Source organism: Mugil cephalus, chromosome 23 (assembly GCF_022458985.1).
Source record: "Mugil cephalus isolate CIBA_MC_2020 chromosome 23, CIBA_Mcephalus_1.1, whole genome shotgun sequence".
Classification (NCBI taxonomy): Eukaryota; Metazoa; Chordata; class Actinopteri; order Mugiliformes; family Mugilidae; genus Mugil; species Mugil cephalus.
Window position 1 is genome coordinate 13,698,782 of NC_061792.1, and position 17,581 is coordinate 13,716,362.

General features: G+C 45.1%; 3 protein-coding genes across 9 annotated transcripts; all 3 read left to right on the plus strand.

Moving 5' to 3' along the window:
- The first annotated feature begins 146 nt into the window (after positions 1 to 146).
- Positions 147 to 9,068, plus strand: mpp4b (MAGUK p55 scaffold protein 4b). 3 transcript variants are annotated; one of them, XM_047576857.1, is made up of 21 exons: positions 149 to 1,118; positions 1,194 to 1,315; positions 2,442 to 2,519; positions 2,598 to 2,681; positions 2,766 to 2,897; positions 4,331 to 4,412; positions 4,916 to 5,001; positions 5,074 to 5,148; positions 5,238 to 5,434; positions 5,522 to 5,580; positions 5,677 to 5,694; positions 5,777 to 5,818; positions 5,918 to 5,938; positions 6,054 to 6,068; positions 6,624 to 6,665; positions 6,759 to 6,944; positions 7,024 to 7,104; positions 7,913 to 8,006; positions 8,080 to 8,188; positions 8,269 to 8,403; positions 8,482 to 9,068. In XM_047576857.1, exons 1-21 carry the CDS (start codon positions 1,061 to 1,063, stop codon positions 8,671 to 8,673), a joined length of 1,908 nt encoding a protein of 635 aa, XP_047432813.1. In that variant the 5' UTR covers positions 149 to 1,060; the 3' UTR covers positions 8,674 to 9,068. The 3 variants fall into 3 exon arrangements, with proteins under 3 accessions (XP_047432814.1, XP_047432813.1, XP_047432815.1); XM_047576858.1 differs by lacking the exon at positions 6,054 to 6,068 and having other exon boundaries at positions 147 to 1,118; XM_047576859.1 differs by lacking the exons at positions 149 to 1,118; positions 1,194 to 1,315; positions 2,442 to 2,519; positions 2,598 to 2,681; positions 2,766 to 2,897 and adding an exon at positions 3,923 to 4,146.
- Positions 9,069 to 9,167: 99 nt separating this feature from the next.
- LOC125001005 (transmembrane protein 237B-like) lies at positions 9,168 to 13,172 on the plus strand. 5 transcript variants are annotated; one of them, XM_047576901.1, is made up of 13 exons: positions 9,168 to 9,342; positions 9,589 to 9,624; positions 10,990 to 11,021; positions 11,129 to 11,142; positions 11,232 to 11,303; positions 11,413 to 11,541; positions 11,624 to 11,717; positions 11,798 to 11,958; positions 12,040 to 12,364; positions 12,448 to 12,521; positions 12,606 to 12,690; positions 12,759 to 12,880; positions 12,969 to 13,172. In XM_047576901.1, the coding sequence occupies exons 1-13, from the start codon at positions 9,322 to 9,324 to the stop codon at positions 13,031 to 13,033; spliced, it is 1,230 nt and encodes a 409-aa protein (XP_047432857.1). In that variant the 5' UTR covers positions 9,168 to 9,321; the 3' UTR covers positions 13,034 to 13,172. The 5 variants fall into 5 exon arrangements, with proteins under 5 accessions (XP_047432857.1, XP_047432856.1, XP_047432854.1 ...); XM_047576900.1 differs by having other exon boundaries at positions 11,235 to 11,303; positions 12,606 to 12,693; XM_047576898.1 differs by having other exon boundaries at positions 9,169 to 9,342; positions 12,606 to 12,693.
- A 234-nt stretch (positions 13,173 to 13,406) lies between these two features.
- On the plus strand, positions 13,407 to 17,047 carry LOC125001003 (cytochrome P450 20A1). The gene is made up of 13 exons (XM_047576896.1): positions 13,407 to 13,716; positions 14,271 to 14,320; positions 14,415 to 14,581; positions 14,664 to 14,809; positions 14,887 to 15,054; positions 15,135 to 15,213; positions 15,420 to 15,532; positions 15,612 to 15,666; positions 15,751 to 15,871; positions 15,949 to 16,060; positions 16,156 to 16,220; positions 16,307 to 16,396; positions 16,498 to 17,047. Exons 1-13 carry the CDS (start codon positions 13,645 to 13,647, stop codon positions 16,646 to 16,648), a joined length of 1,389 nt encoding a protein of 462 aa, XP_047432852.1. The 5' UTR covers positions 13,407 to 13,644; the 3' UTR covers positions 16,649 to 17,047.
- The last annotated feature ends 534 nt before the right edge of the window (positions 17,048 to 17,581 follow it).

The following is a 17,581-nucleotide window of genomic DNA, read 5'->3' on the forward strand; positions in this document are numbered from 1 at the left end:
GACCAAAGCTGCAGTTTTGACCAAATCTAATGACTCAAGTTTTGATGTTTTTTTTCCTTCGTTTCATCTTTAATCTTCATCTTTGGATTTAAAGTTCACTTCTCTTCTTTTTTGTGTCGTGCGAAGACATAATCTCAGCGTCTTTGGGCTGTTTTCACATCGGGATTCTGCTCCAATAACCAGGTTTCTCAGCTGTGAAGGGGAGAAGTTTGTTCCCCGTCGACTCCAGGGCCCGATTAGTCTCGTCCTCTCGTAGTAACACCTTCCTTTTTTTTCCCCGTTTTCATCAGCCCGACTCCTGCGTGCCGCTCACAGCTGAAAGAGTTAAGAAGATTTGCCGGCTCTGCGGCAGCCAACCAGGCTTCTGGTGGCCAGAGGCAGGCGGCTCACTTGCTCGGGATTAAGTGGGATCGGGAGAGATTACATCCCTCTCTTTCTCTTTCCGTCTCTTCCTGTCGCCCGATGAGCGCCCTCGGTTCTCTCCGCGGAATATTCCCCCGTCGTATTCACGTTTCCCTGCTTTCGCATCGGAGCTGAAAAACCTGCAGGAGGACGCCGGCTTCGCGGCTGGAGGACGCGCCGAGGCTGCAGGCGTTTAGAGGTAAAAGGGCAGGAAGTAGATAGTGTGTTTGTTTGTGGAGGCCTCAGGGTTCAACCTCTTCTCTAACTCCAACACCTTGAGAACGTTGGGACATAAAAACGTTTATTTCTCAGATTCACGTCTGCACATCTCTGTGTTTACTCCACGGTTACGAGCTCTTACGAGCCGCCGTCAAGTGTGCGACTAAAACCCTGACCCCGTTCACACGGATGCAGCAGAGACTTCACCTGATCCCACTGCTGATGCACGGCTAGATTACTGGGAAAACATGAGCATGAAGGCCTCATCATGTAGAGTTTATATGTAGAATGTGCAAAGATGTTTGATTAAATTGAACCTTCTGAGGTTTGTGCAGGTTTAACTGGAAGAGGAGTTTCGCAGGCATCATCCGTCACGTCCCGTCCTGGTAATCGGTCATCAGCAGGTGGTTGGGGTCAAAGGTCGGGGGGTCCAGCGACCATGAGGCAGGCGGTGGAGGCTCAGGTGTTGAACCCGTACTGTGAGCTCGGAGAACACGGTCAGTGTCCGCTCGACCTCGATGTCCGGGCCGTGGTTCTGCTTCCTGTTCACGCCCCTGTCTCTTCTGAATCAGGTCTGCGTCAGATCCTCACCGATGTGATCGAGGAGGTGAGGAAGTCTGTGAGCCAGGACATCGACGGAGCCGAGGTGCTCCACGGGCTCCTGAACGCCTCGTGGCTTCAGTCGCTGCTCAAGGTCTGGAAACAATCAACACGCAACTATAAATGTAGGGCCTAAATGTAAAAAAACTACAAAAACTGACTTTGTAAAACAGTTTAAGGCCACATGAAGATAAATGTCTGAACTCATTTACCCCAGTTTTGGGTTTTCAGTTCATAAAAAGACATTTAAAAAACAAAAAATGAATGTTCAATTTTCATTTTAAATTCAAAAATTAGAAAATGGCAACGATGGAGAATAAACAAAACTTTAAAAACTAAAACTAAAACCGTTAGAAGACAGTTAAGCGCCCGTTTTTTTGCAACAGGAAGTTGCCGTTTTCAAATTAAAAGCACGAAAGATGCCCAAATATATGACTTCTTTCTATGGTTTCTAAAATGTCTTGGGAACCTTCTCTGACGTGATTTCTGACAAAACAAGGCTTGTCATCTGCAGAAATATCTGCTCACATAGTAATGTTAGCTAGTAGCTAACTATTCCCTGTTTATATGTAGTTATTTTTTTGGTTTTTACCTGAAATACGCGGCTTAGTTTTTCTGCAGTCATGTCCTCTTCACTGAGACTCTTTTATTGTTTCGTTAAGCAACGTACTGATCCATGTCCGTCAACTTCTGTTACACAGCGCCGTCCTCATACGTGCTCTTACTTTGAAAACGACAACTTCCGGTTGAAACAACAAGCGCTTTTTTGTTTCTGTCTTTTAACTATTTATGTTTTTGTTTTTAGAAGCGATTAGAAAATGAAAAACTACCTGTTTTTTTTTTAAAGTTTTATTTATCCATTCTCGACTCTGATAAAGAAAAATACCTTGAATTTTTAATTTTTAAAATGAAAATCAAACAACCACAACTTTTTTTGTTTTTTAATGTCAATTTGTGAATGGAAAATCCAATGACTGAAACATACATGGAACCAATCAGAGCTCTGGACACGAGTTGTGTTTGAGTAAATGATGAAATGTGTCATTTTCCTCTGGTTTCATTGATAAAAGTCATGATAGGATTCAACCAACACAACAACTTGTTATTTTTACATTCCTCAACAACAATACTAGAGCGATTCTGAAACTTCAGAGTCTTTCGAAAGAGACCAAGACTGAACATCATTTCATTCACTTTGGCCTAAACTGTTCGACCTCCAGGTTTACGAGTGTCTTCAAAGGCACCAGAGAGACTCCCCGGCCCCGGCTCTGGACTACGCCTCCGGACTCTCTCTCCAGGTTTGTGGTTTTATTATAATTCTAATAATAATACTAATAAACGTGGAATCTTTTATTTAAGGAGTTGCGTGTGTGTAGTTGCTGATAGACATCAGAGCGATACCAGGCTGCTCTGAAGACGCCAGAGAGCTGTATCGACTCCTACGGCAGCCGCACCTGCAGGTAAACTGTTTTATTTCTGCAGCTAATTCACAAAAACACGTCACCTGTGCAACGTGGAGCCCAAACCTCCTCCTCCTTTTCCAGGCTCTGCTCTCAGCTCACGACACCGTGGCCCAGAAGGACTTTGAGCCGGAGCTGCCGCCGATGCCAGAGGACGCGGCGGAGGACGAGGAGGCCACCAGGATCGTGTGCCTGGTCAAGAACAAACAGCCTCTGGTGGGTTCACTGCTGTGTCTCCTGTTTAGGGCCGAACAGCCGACTCGTGTTTGAACGTCCAACCGAAATCGCTTGTGTCCCTCTGCCTCTGAGTGACTCTGTTGTCTCTCAGCTCTGCGAGCGCCGCAGCGTCGTCACGCCGCCTCGCGCCGCCGCCCCCCCTCCCGGATCGGGGACCCTCAGTCACTGGGACGCCCTGAGGAGTCTCACCCGTCGGGGGGGAGCCTCCAGGCTGCGGAGCCCTGGTCCTGGGGGTCGGAGGCAGGAGGTGGAGGATTCACCGTGGTGTGGCAGCTTCCCTCTGTGTCACCGGACGTACCCTCCTCCTCCTCCTCCTCCTCCTCCTCCTCCTCCTCGGTTTTACCCCACGAGTAACTGTGAGTCGTGCCTGAGCCAGTGTGGAGTTTGTCCCACCGACCTCCTCTGGAAGCGAAGCTTGAACCGATCCGTTCCTTCGGTCTACAGCTCTGTCCTGATCGGTAAGAACGGACCAGGTTTGCCTTCGAGGTTTCCTCATCCCTCATCACCGGCTCTCTCCATCCATCACCCATCCATCCACCTGCTCCTGCTCGTTCATGGATTAATAATGTCTGTTTTCTTGTTGGAGACGATGGAGCAGCTCCCTGCTGCTCCGGCGTCGGCGACCACCTCCGCCCCGGCTCGTCTCTGAGGCTCCGAGGCCGAACCCCCTGCGTCCGCACGGCGCCCCCGAGCCCCATGCGGCCCCACCGGGTCCTGGAGGTGCCCCCCGTGGAGCTGGCCAAGCAGGAGAGCCTGGACGAGCTGAGGACGACGGTGCAGCTGGCGGCCAGCTCCATGGAGAGCAGCACCAGGGACATGAGGCTCCTCGGGGAGAAGATGGCGGCGGCCACGGAGCGCATGACGGAGACGGTGCAGGACAACTCGCAGGCTTTGGTCCTCCTGGCGGAGGTGGTGGAGCGGCTGCAGGCGCTGCTGGCGGCCAGCAGGGCGGAGACAAGCTCCCCGAAGCCTGCAGACGCCGGGTCTCCAAAGATGTGTTCCATCCCCTCCTCCTCCTCCTCCTCCTCCTCCTCCAGCCGTGCATCTCCACGGGATAACACTAAAAACGAGCCGTCCACACACGATCTCACCAACGGCCTCACGGATGACACGCACCAGAAGAAGAAGAAGAAGAAGAAGAAGAAGAAGAGGAAGAAGAAGAAGGAGACGTGAAGAGACGACGACGCCCGGACCTGTTTGGTCTAATTACCTGCAAACACACACAGCGGTAGTTGACTTTTCTTTTGGTTGCATTTTCGTCCATTTCCATCTCAGGAGCCTTGGAGCCGCGTCCTCCTTCCATCTGCGTCTCGTTTCCGTTCACGTCCTCCCTCCATCTCTCATCATTTGACTTCATGCACGGTTCCACTTGGTTCTCTCTGTTCTGAGCTCTCCTCTTCCTTCTCTTTCAGGGGGCGACTATAAAGAGGAACGAGATCACGGGGGAGATCTTCGTGGCTCGGGTGATTCACGGAGGGCTGGCCGATCGCAGCGGTGAGACCAGATTCAAACCCGGAATAAAATGATCTCATCCACTTTATAAAACCTGAGCTTCTGTTTTATATGCATGTTTAATTTGGGATCAGTAGGACCTAAGACGTATAAAAACTAAGCATCATCGTTGAACAGGAAGTAGTAGTTTTTGAGAAAAAACAACGTCCTCACATGTGGACACTGGGATTAGTTCGTTATTTATATTATAATAAAGTCACCAGTGTGTAATAAAATAAAAAACATTCAAACTAGAAACGTTTTAACCTTTGCTACCACTAGATGGCAGACTAACATGTCCACTAATGAGGACAATGGGTTTAAATGCAGCAGAATAAACTGGGTCTCAGGAGGTGAAGAGATGAGCTCGTCTCTAAAAAGTTATTTAAGGTCGTTCATGCTTTAACCTTCTCGTCACGCTCTGTTTTGCAGAGACTGTGCACGTGAGGTGATAAAATCTCCAATTAAAGACTCGTATTTGTTTGTTGTTTGTGTGTTTTTTTTAGGCCTGCTTCATGCAGGGGACAGGATCATGGAGGTGAACGGGTTTCCTGTGGACGGCATGGAGCCTGAGCAAGTCATCCAAGTCGTGGTGCGGCTGCAGAGTGATTAAAGTGTTTGATCAGCTGTAAACATGCAAATTAACCCATGTTTCCTCCTGCAGCAAGCTCGCTCTCAGGGAACCATCATGTTCAAAGTGGTGCCCATCACAGAGAGGCCGGTCCACAACCAGACGATGGTAAACCCGGCTCCTTTATTCATTTTATTCATTTTTAATTGTCTTTTTGTCGCTAAAATAAATAAATGAGCTAACCTGGTTTGATTTAGATGTACGTGCGGGCCATGACGGACTACAGCCCCCAGCAGGACCCCACCATCCCCTGCGCCGACGCCGGCGTGAGCTTCAGAAAGGGCGACATCCTGGAGATCGTGGACCAGACGGACGCCCTCTGGTGGCAGGCGAAGAAACTGCCCAGCGAGGCGGCCTGTGCCGGCCTCATCCCGTCCACCGCCCTCCTCAAACGGTCCGCACACATCACACACCATCTCGTTTTATATATTTATTTTTTTTAGTAGTCAGTGAATATGTGTCGTGTTTTGTGACCGGACAGGAAGCAGAGGGAGTTCTGGTGGTCTCAGCCCTACCAGCCTCACCCCTGCGTCCAGACCCGTGAGTCCACTTCTCTTTAAGCTGAATCAGACTTTTAAACCCTCTCCACAAAACTCACACTCTTCCTTTCCTCATCCCTCCCTCTGCTTTCTGAAGTCAGCACCGTAGAAGAAGGTGAGGAGGCGTCGTCACGTTCCTATTTAAAGGTTTTTAATTTTCCACGCCTGACTTTTTATTTCCATTATCACGCGCACAGAGGAAGACATGATGGCGCTGGATGAGAAGTGCGTGGAAGCAGGTGAATCTTTAGCTCTTCGCCGCTTTTTGTCATTTAATCTTCTTTTGTGTTTAATCTCCGCTGCTGTTTTTTTTTTTATCTTTCTTCTTTTCGTGGCAGACGAGGAGGCGTTTGAATCTGGTAGGTAAGTCTTTACTGATTTAGTTGTGTCTCTGAGTTCAGAGCCTCCTCCCTCACGTCCTGTCCTTCATCACAAACTTTTTATTTTTTATTTTCCTGCTGTCCATCCGACCAGAGGAGCTCAGAGACGGTGAGAAAACCTCAGGATGTTTTCATTTTCTTTAACCTTTAACTTCATCGTAACAATAAGAAGCTGAATTTCTCATTTTTGGACCCATTTTCTAACCATTACTAGTCATTGAAATATGAGTTTTAAAGCATGTTTTTGTATTATTAGTGGTAGAAAACGATAAAATGCTTAATTAATAAACAAATATCGAAGCTTTTATACTTTTTGAGCACTTTTAAACAGATATACATCATCCAGCTTCAGTTCAACAGGCAATTCCTAAACCTTTGGTTGATTAGACATTTTTTTTAATATATATTTTAATTTTTCGCCACAAATTTAAATTTCTTTAAATACACATTAACATGAAGCCAACATATTTTATTTTGCAGTGCACGCTTTTAATATAAACATGAACGATATTTAGTGGAAGTCAATGGGTGAAATCGTTTTTTTTTTTTGCGTAAGTTCTGCAGATTTGTGCATGAAAAACTAGATCTTTTAGGTGTGTTCTAGTCATATTTTAGTTCTTGAGACACTTACGTGCATGTGTTGTGTCCGTGTGCGCGCATCCAGAGGAGGATGACTTCAGCAGTAACCTTGAAGGCCTGTATTTAGGTGAGACCTCCGTTCTTAAACTCTTATTTTTTAAGTGTTTAGTGATTAATCCTCCGGTTGTTCACGTCCTCTCTGTGACGGTTTTTCCATCAGCGGGCTTCAGGCGCAGCCTGCGTTTGTGCCGGCGCCGGTTTCACAGCACCCCCCAGGCCTCCGGACACGCCCGCTGCCCCAGCAGCTGCTCCGGCGGCCCCGGCCTCGGCCTCATCGGGCCCTACGAGGAGGTGGTGCGCTACCAGCGCCACCCGCAGGACGCACACCGCCTCATCGCCCTCACCGGTACAGCATCCAAATTTAGTTTCACCAGCTCCGTTAACCACAGTTAAAAAAATAAAATGTGTTTTTTTTTTGTGTTCAGGTCCGTCTGGAGTCGGGGTGAATGAACTCAGGAGGCGCTTGGTTGAGATGAACCCGAACGTTTTCCAGGGACCTGTACCTCGTACGTGTCCAACATTTACCTACAGCACCTTAAAAACTAGTATTTAGTTTTATTTTACACCTCATTTAACCATTTAAAGCCTGAACGGATCCGTCTAAATATTAGTTTAATTAGTTAATTACCGTAACTCACTGTGGTTTGCGCTATTGACAATTATCAAAATGTGTCTGAACACTGGGATGTTGTGCTTTTGTCTGGAAGATTTTCATGACAATTCAAGGGTTTAATTAACTTCGCTTTTATCAACGAATTCCTCCAAACAACTCTCTTTTCCGGGGGCTTCCCGACAACACTGGTGCGTCATAATTACCGTAATGGCCGCTTTCCCAGAAAGCGCAACTTCCCAGTGTTCAACCACACTTTAGGTTACGGTAATTCAAATACCGCAAACTTTTTTTGTGTGTGTTTGCAGACAGATGTCCAGGTCTTAAAGGGTTGTTCCAGAAACATTAGGACAACAATACACTAAATTATGAAAACAACACCTATTTCTACCTAAATTCTAACCCTGAAACTAAAATCTAAACACAATAGCAACACACCAGAGACAGACACATGAGCCAAAATACCTTGAAACTTTAATCAAACACTGATTTTTGTTTAAATTTCATTTTAAAAAATAAAAAAGAGGAATAATTCGGTAATTTCTTTAAAAAATGTAAGAATTCATTAATGTAAATATCCAGAAATGTAGTGGATTCTATTCTCTCAATATCTCTAGTGTTTATCTCAACATGCATAAGTTTAACATCATTTCAGTTTCTTCTTTATCCATAAGACTAAGTTTGTGTTTCTGTTTTCTAACCAGACACCACCAGAGCCCCCAGAGGATACGAGGAGTCGGGCCGAGAGTATTTCTTCACCAGCCGAGAAATCTTCGACAACATGGTTTATAACAACAGGTTGATATTCTGCTCCTCTCTGTTAGTTTTTATGTGTTTTATCCCAGTTAATCTTCCCACTGGGACGTTGCAGGTTTTTGGAGTACGGCGAGTATAAAGGGAACCTTTACGGCACCAGCATCGAGTCCGTGAGGGAAGTTTTGAGCAGCGGGAAGATCTGCGTCATAGACATCGAGCCAAACGTACGTCCGCCTCAGCTGCTCCACAGCAAAACTTTGTTTTCACATGTGGGACTGAGCTGTGGCTTTATTTCTGCCTTCAGGCCATCCAGGCAGTGAGGACCTACGAGCTGAAGGCCTACGTCATCTACGTGAAGCCTCCGCCCGCGGAGCGCCTCAGAGAGACCCGACAGGACTCGCACATCATCACCAACTACTACATCAACCGGCCGTTTAAAGTAGGGAAACAGCTTTTATCGTTCGTATTACTTCCTGGCAGTGAAACGTATTTCTGACTCCTTGACGTCGTCCGACAGGATGAAGACTTCCAGGAGATGGAGGAATCCGCCCGGAAGATCGAGTCCCACTACCTTCATTTCTTCGACCACGTGGTGGTGAATGACGAGCTGCAGGACTCCTGCATCCAGCTGCTGACTGCAGTGAGGAAGGCGCAGGACGAGCCGCAGTGGGTCCCTGCCAGCTGGATACGACCCACCACTGAACCCTGATGGAGGAGAGAAAACAAAAGAGTGCATGTTTGAGAGGAGCAGGGCATTAAACTATCAAAATATCTACGTCGATCAGGTCTACAAGTCGCTTCAGATCACTGGAGATGAGACGAAACTGTCAGTTTTTAGCTTTCGACTAGTAGTAAGACACATCACTGTAGTAACTCTCCAACCAGGAACATCTTTTTCTGCTGTACATGCAGGTTTAATTTGAACAAAACGGGTTAATTGATGTTTGCATATTAGAATGTATCTTTTTCTTTTTCTTTTTTAAACAATCTTGACGGATGTTTTGTTCTTTTTTTGTGTCTTTGCATCAAAAGCGCAACCGAAGCAATGGCATCTTAATGTTTGTACCAATATTTGTGAAATTAATAAAGTAATTCTGATTTATACACCGCCTGGCCAATATTACCTCGGATCATCTTTAGCTTTTATTCCAGCGGCCTTTATGAATGAGCTTTTATTTTGTGAAGTCGGCGGAAGTCGCGTATTCTCCTCGTAAGTACTTCCGGGTAACGGCTCTCAGCCGAGAGCGTAAACAAATAACGGTAAAAGTAATAATAGCTGCTAAAATATGCTTCTCCGCCGCATGTAATTCAACTTTATACATTTTTAAAGTTGTAGCTTTATATTAAATTCCCGAGTATGGACACAGGAGGCTCAAAGGTGCGTATTTTAATAAATTACGGCCGTTTATAAGGCTAGCTTAAACGTTATTTACGTAACAAAACAATCAAATATTTCTTAAAAATGTCATTAGGAAGGTCAGAAAACAGTTATTATATGACTTATTTCAGCTAGAAAAGACTTTTTTTCTATTTTGGTGTAATCTCGCTAGCTAGTTTTGACTTTATGTCAATACATAGGAGAGTTAATACTAATTTATTTGTTTTTTTCTCCGATAATGTTCAGAAAATGAGGACCAGGGAGCTTCCGCCTCTTCCACAGGTTAGTAAATAAAACCTAGTTACAGTTTGTTTAGTAATCATTTCATCTGTTTACTCAGTTAAACGATGAATGCCAAAGAAATTGCTTTTTTTCCAGCTTCTTAAATTAGTTTTGTAATGTTGTTCAGACATTTAAATCATGATCTTTACTATTTTATGACAATCATAGACAAAATGGGCTCATTCATTGATCAGGAAAATAATAATATGTGTCAATGTTTTTCCTTTTTTTTTCTTTTACTTCTTAAATTTGAAGAATCACTGCTTTTCTCTGGTTTACATGTAATTATTTAAACATGAGCAGAGGTTAAACAATTAAAAGATTAGTCATAGCATCCTTGAAAAACACATTAAAACCAATGTCAATTCAATTTAATGAGCTTAAATTAGGATTTTTCCACATTGAAAACCTATAACAATGCTTTAGGAGTTGCCTGACTCTGTATCTGCTGCAGACACATTAAACCAGTTACATCATTACGTTACGTTTTACTCGCACAAATCCTCACGAGTGCTGGAGGAGTTTAAAAGAAGGCTCGAATCGTCTGACCTCTGGCCCGACTAATCCTCGGTCCTGGCAGATACGTCCACACCGATTTAGCCGAGGATTTAACAGTCGGCAGGTTATGTGTCGCCTCACTCACTTCTTATTGATTCTTGGGTGAAATGGCCAGAAAGATGACGGTAAGGGTTGAGCGCTGTCTGTTTGATTCTGAATATTTATGTATAATCTGCTCTTTGAAAAGAGCAAATTCTGTCTGAACGTTTAGTTTAAATCATTTCTGTGGATCAGAACGTCTCGATGTCGAGGTGAAACTGTTTGTTTATGTGTTTAAGATGTAAACTGATCAAATTATACAAACTCGTTAGTGTCTGATGTGTTAATTTGTCTTTGTTAGTCGGTCGGTTTGGACGATATTTCACAAAATTATCTTTAATTGTTGTTTTGTTTGTCAATCAAAGAGCAAAAACGTTTAGGAAACTTAGATGTTTTACCATTTTTAGGTAAAATTGTTCCAATACAATCATTCCTGACGTATAATCAGATTTAAAATTCACACATTTTGTTTTATTTAGGTAGATTTGTATTAACTTGTAGCAAAGGTGTCACTTAAATAAACTTCAGGCTGCTTCATTAATGATATTATAAGGAATTATTGTGATATAATTCTAAGCAGGACACACAAATACGTGATGTTAAGATGAGTTGGTCAATAATTATTCACCTTATTGTCCCTGTTTTTTCATAGTTCTCATGTTAATTTCAGTATTTAGCTTCTAAAAACTGTTTTCCTGGTGATATTAAAAAGCTTTATTCTCAGGAAACGTGTTAAAAATGAAAATAAATCTGCTTCTGTGTCTTCAGCGAGGCCTGCGAACGCTTCCCACCATGTCGAGGTAGGAACACGTTGTCGTTTCTAGCAGCTGCTGTCAAACTAAACTAAAGAGTCAAACTAAACTCTTCTCTTTAACTTTTTCTTTTCTGCGATCATGGAAACGTGAAGTCAAGACACGACAGGTGAGTGTGGATTTGTGATAAAGAACGATCCTCTTTGTATTTGCACCGAAGCTCTTGATTTAAAGTGATTTTATTTGTTTTTTTTGCAGTAGATGCTCCTGCACCGAAACAGAAGAAGAAGAGGGTGAAGAAGGAGACGAATGGAGTCGATGATGTGGACGGTACGAAACACATCTGACCCTTCGTCTCTTATTCATCAATCTAAATTTAAAGGCTTAACAAGCTCATTTACCTTCATGATGTTTGGATTTGTTATCATGTGTGATCCAGATCCGGGGATGGAGATGGGAGGTCTGAGCCACCGAAGGGCGTCTGAGGTCGGAGACAATCTTCAGCCCGAAGCCACGGCCGAAGCAGCTCCACAGCGGAGGAGGAGGAAAAAGAAAACCAGCACTATAGGTAAAATCATTCCAGCACATGCAGCGCGACCTGCCCTCCGTCTCGGAGTGACATTCATAGACGTGTGAACTCGTGATCTCAGACCTCGAAGACGACCAAGCCGACCTGGTGAACGGAGACACAGCAGATCAGGCCACCGATGGAGAGGAAGTAGCCAGAAAACCCAGAAAGAAGAAGTAAGAAATGTCAGAAAACACAGAAAAACACTCCTTTCACAACGATAATAACGTTAGAATCATGTTGTTTTTTTTTCCAGGAGGTCGAAAGTGTCTGAGTCTCACCTCCCTGAAGAGTTGGACGTCGAAGAGGACGACATCATCACGGACACCCCTCCTCCCCCCATCCCCCAGCATTCCCTGTTCACGGCCCCTCACGGGCAGAGCCAGCCGGTCGGGAAGGTCTTCGTCGAGAGGAACAGTGAGTGACGGGAGGAAAAAAAAAACAAAGACGCGGTCGACGCTTTTAGATTTAAAACCTGACGCGTTTGTTCTCCCGCAGAGCGTTTCCAGGCGGCCGAGCGCTCGGACTGGAGGAAAACCAGCGAGCAGACGGAAAACACCCTCGACTTCCAGCACGTGCAGCCGATGTGGACGACCAGAGACGTGTCCCTGCGGGTGCACGAGGGTTTCAGGATGTTCGGCCTGTACTGTCACGGCTTCCTGGCCGGCTACGCCGTGTGGAACGTGGTGGTGGTCTACATGCTGGCCGGGCAGCACCTCACCGCCCCGGCCAACCTCCTGGAGCAGTACCACAGCCTGGCCTACCCCTCCCAGTCCCTGCTCTACATGCTGCTGGCCATCAGCACCGTGGCCGCCTTCGACAGGTTTTTAACTCCTCCTATCGTTTTGTTACAACCTCCAAAAAAAAAAAAAAAGAAAGATCACGGATGTAGAGTTTTGTTTCCAGGGTGAACCTGGCGAAAGGCTCCGTGGCTGTGAGGGAGTTCATCACTCTGGATCCGGTGGCTCTCGCCTCCTTCTGTGAGTCCTCCGCCCTCCACACGATGGTTAAACACTGCTCTGTAGCTGGTCCGGGTTTGCGTTGACCCTCTTTGTTTGTGTCAGTGTATTTCTCAGCGCTGGTCCTCTCTCTGAGCCAGCAGATGACCAGCGACCGGATCAACCTCTACGCATCCTTCAACGCGACGCTGTGGTGAGACTCGTTTAAGCTTCTGGGTTCGTTGTGAAGCCTGGATTTGATTTGTAAATCTGCTCTAGGCCTCCGGGGTCGGAGCACCAGATCCTCCACCCGTGGGTGACCGTCAACCTGGTGGTGGCTCTGCTGGTCGGCCTGGCCTGGATTTTCATCGCCACCAGACCCGAGACCGACTACACTCAGGGTGAGAGACGACACCGTGTGCTGCAGTGTCCACATATCTGAACACAAACACCACCTGAAACGTCCGTCTTCTTGTCTTTCCTCCTCAGTTTACCTGATGGCCATGGAGATCGAGCCTCCGAAGGCCGAGGACAAATCAGAAATGGCCGCCTGAGAAGAGAAATTACTTTGCACACCTCCTCTTTGTCGTCTTTTTGCACATATTTTTGCAGGCTGTGAATGTCTTAGAGATTATTTTTGTATTTTTGAAACATGCTTGTCTCCTTGTAAATACAACATTTTAACAAACCCAACAACTGCTTCTTTATTTAATCAAGGGAATTAGATACAAACAGGGGTTTAAACTAAGAAATGAAAGTATAAATTATGATAGAAAGTGAACAGAAACCATTCTTTGACACTTGAAAGGAGTCTGAAAGTGCAGGGGAGTAAAAAAATGTTTCATTTTAAGTAATTATAAACAATGGCAGCCTTTAAAAAATAAATTTAACATTATTATCTAAATTGTGAACAATAAACAAAAAGTTAAAGTGGAGTATTAACATTAAAACTAGTAACTTTCAATCAGTGCATCGAACTATCCGGCTCATCGATTCGCTCTGAGTTACATTAGTCGCCCCTGGCTGTCGCCCCTCAGGATGTGCAGTCGAGCACAGATCATGCGGGTTGTGTTGACGTGGTAACGCTCTTATCAGTTTTGTTGGAAATATCCAAATATCGATGAGTAAAAGTTAGCAAAACTAGTGCTAATAAAAGCGAGTAGTCATGCTGGACTTTGCCATCTTTGCCGTCACGTTTGTCGTCATCTTGGTCGCCGCTGTTCTGTATTTGTACCCGGTAAGTTTTAAGTTAGCTAGCTGCAAGGGTCCCATCCATAAAACGGTTTATTTGAAGTTTCCTTTCTCACACAGAAGATAAGACGTGTTGCATAACGCAATTAAAGATAAATATCAAGTTAATAAGACGTTTGTAAAATTTCGGCATTGATTTAACTTAACAGCAATGAACTTAAATTAGTGAAATACAACTATAAGAAGTCGTGGTGAGCAGTAAACACGATAAAAACACATGTTGCACACATTATTAAAAAATAAGATCTTTTAGGTGCACATTTTGTATGCCGAATTTACCCAATATAAATATCTGATATGTTAATCTTAAATTATTAAATACAATATGTGTAGTTACTATTAAACAGGGAAGCGTTAAATATACATGTTTTTCAATGAGATTCAATGCAGCTGAGTGAAATGCTTTTTTTAAAAGTGATCTAATCCCATTTATTACAGACTTACACAATTTGTTCACTTAAAACATGTATGTGAATGCAATTATATGCATAAATAATGCAAATTACTTTTATTATATATTTTTCCTAATTGTGTTTTCAGTCATCCAGAAGAGCCTCTGGTATCCCAGGTCTCAACCCCACAGATGAGAAGTAAGTTGTTCCTTCCTTCATGCACAGGATGTTTTCTTTTTTTTAAAATCATATACACTGAAACCAGTCCTGTTATATGCTGCTGCTCCCTCAGGGACGGAAACCTGCAGGACATCGTGAACAGAGGGAGTCTGCACGAGTTCCTGGTCAGTCTGCATCAGGAGTTTGGGTCCGTGGCCTCGTTCTGGTTCGGTGGTCGTCCGGTGGTGAGTCTGGGCTCCGTGAACCAGCTACGGCAACACATCAACCCCAACCACACGAGTGAGGACACGACAACCCGGAAAACAAGATTATACTCATACACGTCGAGGTTGACAATGACTCTGATGCTTTTTGCTTGTAGCTGACTCCTTTGAGACGATGCTGAAGTCGTTGCTTGGTTACCAGTCGGGCGTGGGAGGCGGGGCCGGGGAGACCGTGGTCAGGAAGAAAGTGTATGAGAGTGCCATCAACAACACCCTCAAGAACAACTTCCCTCTTGTGCTCAAGGTTGCCCACCGCTCATAAAAACACACACTAACACCAACTAAACTCTAAACTAACCCGCTGATGTTTGGTGTTGGCAGCTGGTGGAGGAGCTGGTGGGAAAGTGGAGGTCGTTCCCGGAGGCTCAGCACACGCCGCTGTGCGCCCACATGCTGGGGCTCGCCATGAAGACGGTCACCCAGCTGGCTCTGGGCGAGCGCTTCAAAGACGACGCCGAGGTCATTTCCTTCCGCAAGAATCATGACGTGGTGAGAAAACTTTAAAAATAACAATTTTAGTAAAAAAAAAAAGAGGAATTAATTAATAATAATCTGTTCTGAATCCCCAGATCTGGTCGGAAATTGGAAAAGGCTACTTGGACGGCTCCTTGGAGAAAAGCTCCAGCAGGAAAGGACGATATGAGAAGGGTGAGCGAGTCTGAAACCTGCTGTGTGTTGACGGATGTAAACTGACACAGCGTGGACGGATCCGTATCGATTCCTCTGTCGTCAGACTTCAGCCGGCACGAGTAGATTCCTGGATGCTCTTCAAAATGACTGGGAAGCGAGGAGGAGTTATTTAAGCTGCATATATGATCCAGTGTCTTCACCTTTTTTTTTTTTTTTTTCGTCAGCTCTGTCGGAGATGGAGTCTGTGCTTCTGTCTGTGGCCAAGGAGAGAAAAGCCCAAAGGAAGCAGACGGTGTTTGTGGACACTCTGCTTCAGTCCAGCCTCACGGAGCGACAGGTGAGACACAAAGACACACAAAAAAACACTTCACAGTTCCCACAAAGCAGTGAGTTTAAGAGCGTTGTGTGTGTCTCAGATCATGGAGGACTGCATGGTTTTCACTCTGGCCGGATGCGTCATCACCGCTAACTGTAAGCGTCCACCAACCAAACACAGCTGCAGTTTTATTGACTCGCAAACACCAGAAACAATCTTCACACTGTTGTTTTTTCCAGTGTGCATCTGGGCGCTTCACTTCCTGTCCGCCTCGGAGGACGTCCAGGACAAGCTGCACCAGGAGCTGGAGGACGTTTTCGGGTCCGAGCCGGTTTCCTTGGACAAGATCCCTCAGCTCAGGTGAGACGTCGAGGCCTCGTCTCATCTCGCGGACGCTCGTCCTCCCCGAGTCTCATCAAATGTCTCCGCTCCTAAAGATACTGCCAGCAGGTCCTCAATGAGACGGTGAGGACGGCCAAGCTGACGCCGGTCGCGGCTCGACTTCAGGAAGTGGAGGGCAAAGTGGACCAGCACGTCATCCCTAAGGAGGTGTCGTGTTTCCTGCTCCCTGCGTCTCCTTCATCAGCTCCAATCAAACCGTATCAATCAATAAAATATTCATTTAAATGTCTTTTCTATTTCAGACTTTGGTGATTTACGCCTTGGGAGTCGTTCTGCAAGATGCTGACACCTGGAGCAGCCCATACAGGTTCCCTTCTCATACCGAGTTTGTAAATTCCCAGCAACCATCGAATGCATCATAGTGAAAACAGCCTGTTTCCACATTTTGATCAGGTTCAACCCGGATCGATTTGAGGAGGAATCCGCCAGGAAGAGCTTCTGTCTTCTCGGCTTCTCAGGGAATCAAACGTGTCCAGAGCTCAGGTACGCGCTCCAAAACCCAAACGCACACACACACACACACACAACATCGACTCCCAAACCGGTGAAGTGAACCACTCGCTCTGATTGTTTTTAACCCACAGGTTTGCCTACACCGTCGCCACCGTCCTGCTCAGCACGTTGGTGCGACGGCTGAAGCTCCAGCGGCTGCAGGGACAAGTGGCCGAGGTCCGGTCCGAGCTGGTGTCCTCACCCAAGGACGAGACCTGGATCACCGTCAGCAGGAGAAGCTGAAGCTACGACGCACCGGCGAAATAAATGTGTCCCAAGTCATTTCCCAGCTGCAGTTTGTATCGTTTTAAAGGCTCTTTTTTTGGCCCAGACTTTTGCAAAATAAGTTGAACCAGCACTGTCTTCCAGTCACCGCACATCTGTCTGGTGCTTTACTCTGCACAGTATTTAGGGGCCTTAAAGCACATTAATAACTTCACATTATTGCACTTGTTGAAAGAATCAAATCCGCTCTAATCCTCAGTTGTGTTGAGAAAAATACGACTCGTGCCTCCAAAAGAAAACCTCGATCAACAGCCTTGAATCACAGTTTCCAGTCGCCATTTAGATGCATCACACTGCATTTAGATGTTACATTCCTTTTTTTAATGACATCTTATTAAATCTGTATAAAGATTTTAACTGAGTTTGTGTCATTTTTTGTTTAAAGCAGCTCAAAACTTTGTTGAAAGGAAAAAAAAATAATAACTTTGGCTCTATTTATGGGTTAACTGACTCATTTTTGTTGCTCTGAAATAAATATAACATGAAATATCAGCCTTGCTAAAGGGCCTAAAAGCAGGATCTTCATTTCTACCCAGCTCCTGGTCTATTGTTTTGCAAATTAAGCTTCAGAGGGAATACAAAATGAATAAAAACCTGTATAAAAGTTAAATATTGCAATAGTGCAACTTTGAACGTTCATCCAGGTCATGGTATGGTAACTTTTTCTAAGTTGCTGTTACTGCACTTCATAAATCTTCTGAATTCATGCCTATTATCATTTTATCACTCTTGTTGCACTTCACTGCTGCTGGGTGCAGAATTTAATTGCACCATGGACTCAGTTCTTATGTTGTTTGTGGAGGTGAGTGTGTGCAGTTTTGTGAAAACCTGCGTAAAAGTTATAAAAGCATAAATTAACATTTTATTTTATATAATTTATATTTGCGCTAC

Bases quoted from the DNA above. Each gene is read 5' to 3' on its own strand.
- mpp4b (XM_047576857.1), top strand. From the start codon at position 1,061: ATGAGGCAGGCGGTGGAGGCTCAGGTGTTGAACCCGTACTGTGAGCTC. The intron at 5,149-5,237 runs GTAAACCCGGCT...GGTTTGATTTAG, and splicing joins CGGTCCACAACCAGACGATG to ATGTACGTGCGGGCCATGAC. The intron at 6,666-6,758 runs GTGAGACCTCCG...TTTTTCCATCAG, and splicing joins CCTTGAAGGCCTGTATTTAG to CGGGCTTCAGGCGCAGCCTG.
- LOC125001005 (XM_047576898.1), top strand. From the start codon at position 9,322: ATGGACACAGGAGGCTCAAAG. The intron at 9,625-10,989 runs GTTAGTAAATAA...CTGTGTCTTCAG, and splicing joins AGCTTCCGCCTCTTCCACAG to CGAGGCCTGCGAACGCTTCC. The intron at 11,959-12,039 runs GTGAGTGACGGG...GTTCTCCCGCAG, and splicing joins GGTCTTCGTCGAGAGGAACA to AGCGTTTCCAGGCGGCCGAG.
- LOC125001003 (XM_047576896.1), top strand. From the start codon at position 13,645: ATGCTGGACTTTGCCATCTTTGCCGTCACGTTTGTCGTCATCTTGGTC. The intron at 15,214-15,419 runs GTGAGCGAGTCT...TTTTTTCGTCAG, and splicing joins GAAAGGACGATATGAGAAGG to CTCTGTCGGAGATGGAGTCT. The intron at 16,061-16,155 runs GTGTCGTGTTTC...TTTCTATTTCAG, and splicing joins AGCACGTCATCCCTAAGGAG to ACTTTGGTGATTTACGCCTT.